The 9322-nt window shown below is 62.2% G+C and overlaps 1 protein-coding gene across 2 annotated transcripts; it reads right to left on the reverse strand.

Annotated features, from left to right (window-relative positions):
* Positions 1–260: 260 nt before the first annotated feature.
* CDH1 (cadherin 1) lies at positions 261–8789 on the reverse strand. Of its 2 annotated transcripts, XM_066327403.1 has the most exons (16): positions 8682–8789; positions 8465–8567; positions 5144–5376; positions 4912–5043; positions 4664–4819; positions 4445–4589; positions 4157–4329; positions 3637–3765; positions 3347–3532; positions 3023–3267; positions 2773–2915; positions 2448–2675; positions 1723–1944; positions 1506–1636; positions 1274–1417; positions 261–1200 (listed from the first exon to the last, which is right to left on the reverse strand). In XM_066327403.1, exons 1-16 carry the CDS (start codon positions 8730–8732, stop codon positions 988–990), a joined length of 2634 nt encoding a protein of 877 aa, XP_066183500.1. In that variant the 5' UTR covers positions 8733–8789; the 3' UTR covers positions 261–987. The 2 variants fall into 2 exon arrangements, with proteins under 2 accessions (XP_066183500.1, XP_066183499.1); XM_066327402.1 differs by having other exon boundaries at positions 8465–8789.
* Positions 8790–9322: the final 533 nt, after the last annotated feature.

The following is a 9322-nucleotide window of genomic DNA, read 5'->3' on the forward strand; positions in this document are numbered from 1 at the left end:
GCCCTGGCACTTGCCCAGAGCGGCTGTGGCTATCCCTGGAAGCGTCCAAGGCCAGGTTGGATGGGGCTTGGAGTAACCGGGGTTAGTGCAAGGTGTCCCTGCCCTTGCAGAGGGATGGAGCTGGATGATCCTAAACGTCTCTTCCAACTCGAACCCTTCTGTGGTTGGGATTCTCCGCTTGCCCTGTGGAGGGGGCCATGGCCATACCTGTCCAGCAGGTAAAGCCTTCGAGCACCGGCAGAGCCTCACGCACAGAAAAGTGGTTTGGTTTTCTTAAAACAATTTATTATTTCAATTTTGTATAAAAACCATGCAATCAACACTTGGCCACCGCTGGTGGGTCACGTCAGACCCTATTCCCATGATAAAAAATACAAACTATGATGTCAGCTAAACACAGAAGTCAGGATTTTGGGAAAGCCCTTTGATTTTGGAAAGCACCTTTCAATGACTGCACACTAATTACATCTGGTATGACATGGGAGGAAATCAAACCATAATCTGGGATAGGGAAAAATAGAAAATCTGCCTGTACATACTGTAGTAAATACAATTCCCTGTGATGGTGCATCTTTGGTCTGTATTGATCAAGTGTCCCATCGCACTACTCCATCACTAGGTTCACAATCTGAGCCTGTGTGGGGCTGGAAGCACGAGGTATTTTGGAGAGTACCAGAGAGCCTTTTCCCTCATTGAAAAGGGAAGAAGGACATAATCCTGCCCCCCACAGTTGGGAGGATGTGGGGGAGCACCTCAGTTCCAGGATGGGGAATGGACTAAACTGTCCCATGCCCTGGAGCCAAGGGGGCCAGGAAGCACCCAGACTACCCCAAAACCCCTCATCCCCAGCAAGCCTGAGATTTTCTCTGTCAAGGAGACATGTGTACAGAGTTCAGGAGGTGTCGGAGGGGGTTTGGCCACCCCGGGCCAGGGACCACCGTGAGTCCAGAGGGATGAAATGAGGTGGCAGCAGCGGGCTGGGGGTCCCTAATCGTCCTCCTCGCCGCCGCCGTAGAGCTCGGCCAGCTTGCGGAAGCGGCCGCCCCAGTCGTTGAGGTAGTCGTAGTCCTGGTCGCCGTCGGAGGCGGAGGAGTTGAGGGAGCTGAGCGAGGTGGCCTCCGAGCCGCTGCCCTCGTAGTCAAACACCAGCAGCGAGTCATAGGGAGGGGCCGTGGGGTCAGTGTCGGCCGCCTTCAGGTTCTGGGGGAACAGAGGGGTCAGTGCCTATGTCCCTTGTGCTGTCACCCCCTGGGCTGTCCAGGCCAGGACTCACCTCGTCGATGAAGTTGCCGATCTCGTCGGGGTTGGCGGGGCGGGGTCGGTACTGGGGGGCCGCCATGAGTGGAGGGGCCACGTCATTGCGGATCACCTCGGGCCGCGCGTCCAGCCCCCGGTGCAGCTGGCTCAGGTCATAGTCCTGGGGGGACAGGAGGAGTCAAGGCTCGAGGGACAACCGTGGGCACTGCCACCACCACTTGTGGTGCCGGCAGGCAGAGACATCCCACCTGGTCCTCCTCGCCACCACCCTCCTCGTCATAGTGGTACACGTTGTCCCTCATGTCATCCTCGGGTGGGAGCAGTGGTTCCTTCACCACCTTCCTCCTCTTTACGAAGAGCAGCAGCAGCAGCAGGAGGACTGCAGGCACAGGGATGGGGTGTCAGGGCAGCAGGGAGAGGGTGACCCACAGTCTGTCCCTCCCAGCCCCATCCCTGGGTACTCACTGAGCAGTGCCAGGATGCCCCCCAGGATGCCCAGGATGGCAGGCACACCCATGCCACCAGAGATGTACGCTCGCCGCTCACAGTTCTTGGCTGGCCCCTCACAGCTGCAGACCTGGGCTCGCACCGGCGTGATCTGCTCCTTGTTCTGATTATCCAGCAGCTTCAGGAAGATACTGTACTCGCCTGGCTCCAGCTCCTTCTTCATCCTCAGCACCACATGGTCTTGGTGAACCACAGAATCATTTGAGTTGAAGATGTTCTCCAAGATTCTTGAGTCCAGCCATCCCCCAGCACTGCCAAGGCCACAACTGACCCATTTCCCCAAGTGCCACATTCACACAGTTCTTAAATCCCTCCAGAGATGTGCATTTCACCACTGTCCTGGGAAACCTATTCTAATGCCTGACCACCCTTTCCATGAATGAATTTCCCCCAATATCCAACCTAAATCTCTCCTGGCACAATTCAAGGTTCTTTCCCCTTGTCCTGTCCCTTAGGAGCAGATCCTGACCCTCACCTGGCTGCACTCTCCTGCCAGGGAGTTGTGGAGAGCAAGAAGGTCCCTCCTGAACCTCCCTAGCTCTCTCAGCCACTCCTGGTGCTCCAGCCCCTTTCCCAGCTCTGGTTTGGGAGCACCCTTGGCACTGGCACAGGAGTTTACCCCATAGCAGGTCCCCAGCCTGGTAGTCCCTGCAGGGCTCAGCACCAGAGCAGGTGGCACCCACCTGGATTCTCCAGTTGGACAGTCCAGTTGCTGCTGGAGCCATGCATCAGCTCTGCCTTGAAGGGGTGGGTGTTGGGGGGCAGGTCCTTGTCGATGATCTTCAGCCTCTGCTCCTCAGGCTGCCGGCTGCAGATGTCAAAGCTCCGGGGCTCTGGCACGGGCCCATTGTCATTCACATCCTGAAGCAGGAGGACGAGCGTCCCCGTGCCGGTGGCATCATGTGGTGACCCTGCGGGACTGAGAGTCAGCAAGGCACCCAGGGAGGGGCCTGGACCCCATGGGGGAACATGGAGGTGGGCACGGGGGCAGCAGTTGGCCACCCTCACCATTGTCCACGGCCAAGATGATGGCCTTGTAGGTGCTGTTGAAGGCATGTGCCGACTCCCGGTCCAGTGGCTGGGCTGCCGTGACGATGCCGTTCTCAGGGTCAATGGCCAACCACCCCGCAGGGTCGCTGCCCATGCGATACCTGGGGGCAGCCAGGGGTCAGTAGGGGGAGAGGATGGGGCACACAGTGCAGCACAGCAGCCCCTCAGACACCCAGCAAAGCCCCCACCACCATCACCCTCCACTCACGTTATTTTCTGGCTCTGGTCCTTGTCGGGGTCCTGGGCTGTGTAGGAGGTGACCTGGTATCCCTTTGGCACATCCTCCATCACCTGCACCTGCTTGACTGGGGGTATGAAGATGGGGGCTTCGTTCACGTCCCTGACCAGCACCAGGACAGTGGCTGTGGCAGGATTGATGTTCACGGTGAAGGGGACCTCGTTCTCCACTGACACCACGAGCGTGTACCGCCTCTGGGTCTCATAATCCAGGCCCTGCAGGTGGGAGAGAAACCAGGTAGTGCCAGTGGGGAGTCAGCTGGTGCTGAGGCAGCCACGCAGCAGTGGGACCCACCTTGGCAGTTTTCAGGAGCCCATCGTTAGTTTTGGGGTCAGTGGTGATCTCAAATTCACCCTGCGGGTCTCCGCTCTGGATGCGGTAGACGGCGTTCCAGGCTGGTGAGCCTGGCAGGTCCTGGTCTGTCACATATAGCCGGGCAACCAGCACTCCCGCCTCATTCTCATCCACTGAGTCCTCATACTGCAAGATGGGACAGGGACAGTCACCTGTGTGGCCCCAGGCACCCCAGGTGGGAGCTTGTGCCACAAGGCCCAGGAAGGGCAGCAGCCAGGGCTGGGTGGTACCATGGTGGGGTTGAAGACAGGAGGATTGTCATTGGCATCAGTGACTTTGATGATGGCGGTGGCAGTGTTGGTCAGGCCCATGCCCTCCATGTCTGCAGCCTGGATGATCAGCGTGTAGTTGGGAGTGGTCTGCAGGGCAAAATCACCCCAGTTAGGGCTGGGGTGGGAACTGGGGTGTTCCCCTTCTCCAGGCATCACCTGCCCGCCCCTCCACCCTTCTCCAGCCACGCTGTTCCCTACTTGCACAGAGGCAGGTGATGTCCCAGCTGCCCACTGCAGGGCTGACACTGCACCCACTCCAGGGCTCAGCAAAGCTGGAGGTCCCTGGAGTGTCCCCAGCACAGCTCCTCGTGGGCTCAAGGCTGCAAACACCCCTACAGCCAGGGACAGTGACCCAGGGATGGCATGTCCCAAAACCAGATGGACCCCAGGGCTCCAGTATCCCTTTCTCCCCGTGGCACATCCCACTGTGGAGTAGTGGGCCACTGTGGTTCCCCTGGGCCATGGCAAGGTGCCCCACCTCCCGGTCCAGTCCTGTGCCAATGACACTGATGATGCCCTTCTCGGCATCGATGGTGAACATGGGCTGGGCACCCTTGGGCTCCTCGCTGAGGATGGAGTAGGCAACGATGCCATTGTTCACATTGACCGCATCATCTGCATCCGTAGCATTCACGGTCATCACAGATGTGCCTGGACATGGGGACAAGCCAGGGAGATTTTAATGATGGGACAGAATCCACCAGACAGCCCAGCACTGCTCCCACTCAGGGCTCTGCATGGTCCCAGCTCAGAGCCCCCCACGTACCTGGCTTTGCGTTCTCCTCAATGTAGCCGACAAAAACTTGCTGGGTGAACTGGGGCGCGTTGTCATTCTGATCAGTGACAGTGATGATGATCTCCATGGGGTCCTCCACGGGCTGCCCGTTGGCTGACACAGCGTGGGAGTAGAGCTGCAGGGGCACAGTCAGTGTCTGTGGAGTCCCTGGGACCGTCCCCATCACGCCACAGGCCCCTCCTCACTCACCACATATTTATCCTTCTTCTCACGATCCAGGGGTTTTGTCACCTTCAGCCACCCCGTCTCCCGCTCGATGATGAAGACACCCACAGGGATGGTGTCTGCTCCCTGCCCCGTGATGCTGTAGAAAACCTTGGTCTCCTTGTCCTTGTTGGATTTGATCTGGCAGCAAGGCAGGAAGAAGCAGGTGGAGACATGTCCCAGCACTCTGGGGATCACCCTGGACCCAGCCTGTCCCCTGTGGGGACACGTACCTGCACCAGGTTCTTGGGGAATGGCCCTCGCTCATTCTCAGGGCAGTTGATGGGGGGGATGACCCAGTCCCTCTTCTGCCTCCGGAGGCCGCGCTCATGCTCCGGGAAGATCAGCACATCGGGCACTGTGTCCTGTTGCGACAGTGGCTCTGCTCAGTGCCAGCACCCTGCTGAGCCCTCTGCACCAGGGACAGTGGCTGCTGTGACTCCAGGGAGTGGGTCTGTGCTTTACCTGCTGCATCTGCTTGTCGTGCTGGCGCTGGTGCCGCCGGCGGCGGTGCAGGGTCACCCTGGCTGAATGCTTTTTGCCCACGTTGTCCCAGGCGTGCACACTAAAGGTGATCTCCCGCTGCTGGAGTTGCAGGGGCCGAGTGGCAGAGATGGTGCCATCCCTGCTCACCTTGAAGCGCCTGTCATCCGGGAGGAGGGCGGAACGGCGCAGCTCACCACAGTCCTCAAAGCTCACTGGGGACAGGAGACTGAGTGGCAGAGGGCTCTGGGGACATGGGCACACACAGCAGCCTGGGGTGTGGGGTCACAGCAGCGGTGGGGATGCTCCACACACAGTGGCACATGCCCTGCCAGGATTCCATCCTGGGCACAACACACGGTGCATCCCTGCTCTGCCTTTAGTCCAGGATGGGACATGACAAGACCTACTGTGCCACAGGCCCCTTGCCAGGCAGTGACAATGGGGCAAGTGGCACCTGGCACAGTATGTCCCTGCTCCCAGCACCATGTATGGCATGGCACATCCCCATATGAGTGTATCCCTGTGGCACAGCATGTCCCCAGACGTGGCACGTCACCACCACTGCGCCCATGCTGCTCTAGCTGCTTTTCCAATAAAAACAAGTGCAGCAGTCACTCACCTGCACTGGCAACCAGTACCCTGGCAGCCAGGCCCCTCAACCTGCCCAGGTACCTCTGAGACCCCCAACCCCAGGGACAGTGTGCAGGCGGGGTCCCGATGTCACTGGCCTGGCACGCGGCTGGGTGCAGTAGAGCCGGGCCACCACGAGGCAGCGGTCAGCTGGCATCACATGAGCCGGGCCGCGCTCCCGAACAAACACCCTTTGTCTGAGAGAGAGCTGTTGGAGCCAGCGGCACGCAGGCTCCGGAGCCAGCGCTGCCACCACCGCCCCGGCGTGACCCTCGCCCCGGCAAAGGGACGTGCCGCGGTGGGCGGGAGGCACAACCGAAGGGAACGGAGCCCGTGGGGTTACGTCAGCCCACGAGCAGCCCAGGAATCCGGGGTGCCCGTGGGATGGAGAGGGGAGCAATCGCTGCCCCCCTGCCCACCACCATGCCCAGGAGGAGCCGCCGGCGCGATGCCAGCCCGGCTCAGCCCCACGGCGAGACCCCCGGGCCAGGGCTGGGGGAGCCGGTGGGGCCGGCTGGGCAGGAACGTGCCAGGGCAGGCGGGGAAGGAGAGGCAGCCGCGGGCGAAGCCGCAGCGCTGGGCCCTGGCCCTGGTATGGGGCCCGGTGGGAGCAGCGAGGGGCGACACGAGGTCCCCAGCCCCGCTGTGGGTGCAATGAGCGCTCAGTGCTCAGCCCGCACTGGGTTCAAGGAGGGCACCCAGAACCTGCTCTCTCCTTCCCGCTCTCTCTGCTTCCAACTCCCCCCCTTCCCACCTGGCCATGCACAACCTGTTTTTCCAGCTTGGCTGAAGGAGGGCTGGCCCCAGCCCTCTTCTCCCCGGGGCTGGGAGCTGGGGGGGTGAAGGGGAGGCCCTCTCCTGGGAATGATGGGGGTGGGAGAAAAGGAGAGCTCAGGGAGTCCTACAGGGGGATGCCTCCACTTCAATCCCCCCCCACCACAGGGCATTGGGACAACCAGACTGGGACAACCAGGCTGCCAAACAGGGTGTAGGGCTGAGAGCCAGGGCAGCCCCCCAAAGCCACCTCATGTCCTGTGAGGTCTCAGCGGGGCCGGGCACAGGCAGAGCAGGGTGTCACCATCACGTGTGTGGCGCACACGTGACTGCGCCAGGGCAGGGGGCTCACCCAGGGGTGAAGGTGCTGCGGGTGACACATCCCACTGACGTCACCCCAGTTTCGCTGTGATTTCAGACTCTCGAGGTTTCTCCACACCCAGGGCTGACGGGGCCCGTCCCAGCCCCCCACCACATCCCCACCACCCCAGAGCCCCCCGACCCCGGGAGCAGAGCCCCGGCGATGCCGCAGCCCCCGCACAGGTGTTTGCTGTTCGCCGCCCCGGCGCCATGCAGAGCCTGTCTGGGCCTGTTGGAGGGAAAACACCACGCTCAACTCATCAAGCTAATTAGAGGCTGGCTTGTGAGCCTGGCCACAAGCTTTGGGGTGCTCTGTGGCCCAGCATGGCCTGGCACCCACCAGGCTCAGCCACCCCATGGCTGGCATTGCTGTGGCACAGCTGTGAATCATCGCAAGGTGCCACACAGGCCTCAAGGGCAGATGGCCCTTCCTTCCTCCCTCCCACGCCCTGACTGTGCCCGCAACCCAAAACTGAAAGTGCTGGTGCCAGGACAGACGAATTCCAGCAGGTCTCGATGCTTCAGGGAAGTCACAGGGCTGCCGTCACCCTGGTATCAGGCCCGGCCCTGATGGACATCGCCTTCTGCAGTTAATGATCAACGACAAGGCAAACAAACAATTCCTGGGGTTGGGGCAGGGTCCGATTCCCGGCTCTCTCAGGCGAAGCCGTTACAGAGCTGAGGAAGTTTGGGAGCTGTTGGTGCAGCACTGGGTGCTCAGTACCCCTTGGTTCTGTGCCCACCCAGCCACCCTGGCACACACACTGCGGTGCCAGCACCACTTTCAGCCACAAACTGGTGCAGATGGTGACAGCCACTGCACACAGCCCCAGAGCCCACAGGGTCCCTTCTGGGGGCCCCAGAGTGGCAGCAGGTCCCCATCACACGGGTCCCCAGTGCCCCCTTACCACTCCAGAAAAGGGCTTTAGTGCCAACACAGTGGAACACCAACATCCCAAAAGCACATCCTGGTGCCCATCCCCATGCCAAGAGCTGCCCTGTGGGCCTACACTGTGGGTCCAAAGGGGGGCTCACCCTGGTGAACCCAGTGTGCCAGGCGAGGCACGGGGCAGGGCAGGCGCCTGCGCGCCCCACACCCCAACCTGCCGGTCCCAACAGGTCTGCGGTGCCTGAGTCAGCGCCGCCCGCGCCGGCGCACCCCGGGGAGCGGCTCCGCTGCCCCCGCGCTGTCCCCTGTGCCACGACCAGACTGCTGTGCTGGGACCGCCAGTGCCCTCAGTGTGCCCCACCGCTGGGTGCCGACACACCAGGCTCCGTCCCCTATGCCACCACAGCAAGCCTGACCCCACTATCATGGCACTGTCCCCACCGCCCGTAGCGCCATCCCCATGGCGCCATTCCCACAGAACTGTCCCCACAGCCCCATCCCCGTGGCCACGACAGCATCACTCAGCACGGAGCCACGGCTTTATGTCCCCCATTGCCCACCCCGGTCCCACACACCCTCCTGTACCCACAGTCCCATCCTCGGCCTCACACCCTGTCCCCCATACGCAGTTGTCCCCATGTCCTTACCTCGTCCCAGAGCCTGTCCCGCCTCCACGCTGTCCCGCGGCACCGTCAGAGCAAAGGTCCCGGAGGTGAAGCCGCGCCGGCAGGACGCTGCCCCATGCCCGCACTGCCCGGAGAGAGACCTTAGCACCGGGCACGGTCCCGAGCAAGGTCCCGCTGCCCCGGGTAGGGTCTCGGCGGGGTCCCAGGCAGGGTCCTGCCGCCCCATTCCGTGGCTCACCTGGAGCAGGAGGAGACAGAGCGGGACCAAGCAACCCGCCCGCCGCCCCATAGCCGGTGCCGGTTGGTGCCGGAGGGATCGGGCGCTGCCGCCGCGGAGTCGCAGGTGCGTCCGGTCCCCTCCCTATCCCTCCCCGCAGGTGTCGGCCCCGCCGAGGTCCGCCCCGTCCCGTCCCGCCCTGACGGGAGGCGGTCCCGCCCCGTCCCGCCCGCACCCGGAACCCCGGTATTCCCGGGGCACTGACGGATGGATTACCGGAATTCCCACGGTGCTGGTGTGGTTCTTCCACCGTCCCCGGTACCGTGGTACCCCCGTTACCCCTTCAGCCCCTAGTACCCCAGCAGCCCCCTCAACACCCCTGGTGCTCTGCCCATCCCGGGTACCCCCGGCTCCCCGTGCCCCTGATATTCCCAGTCCCAGCCACACAGCCCTCATGCTTTCCATGCCCCTCCCGTCCGGGGCAGTGGGAACAGGAGGTGTTGGTGGGCGACAGAAGGCAGCAGTACCCCAGGGTGTCCCCACGCCGTGGCCCCACAGATCTTGGCTCTGCAGCAGGGAACAAACACGGTTCCCAGGAACCCCCCAGGCAGGAAGGGCCCCTCAGGACGCTGCAGTCCCCAGCTTCCCCCATACTCCTCTGT

Source organism: Sylvia atricapilla, chromosome 12, assembly GCF_009819655.1.
Source record: "Sylvia atricapilla isolate bSylAtr1 chromosome 12, bSylAtr1.pri, whole genome shotgun sequence".
Lineage (NCBI taxonomy): Eukaryota > Metazoa > Chordata > Aves > Passeriformes > Sylviidae > Sylvia > Sylvia atricapilla.

Excerpts from the sequence above, each read along its gene's own strand:
- CDH1 (XM_066327402.1), bottom strand. The coding sequence starts at position 8,732 with ATGGGGCGGCGGGCGGGTTGCTTGGTCCCGCTCTGTCTCCTCCTGCTC. Across the intron at positions 4,590-4,663 it reads AGAAGAAGGATAAATATGTG|CTCTACTCCCACGCTGTGTC; the intron begins GTGAGTGAGGAG and ends GTGCCCCTGCAG. Across the intron at positions 3,766-4,156 it reads GCACAGGACTGGACCGGGAG|ACCACTCCCAACTACACGCT; the intron begins GTGGGGCACCTT and ends TTTGCCCTGCAG.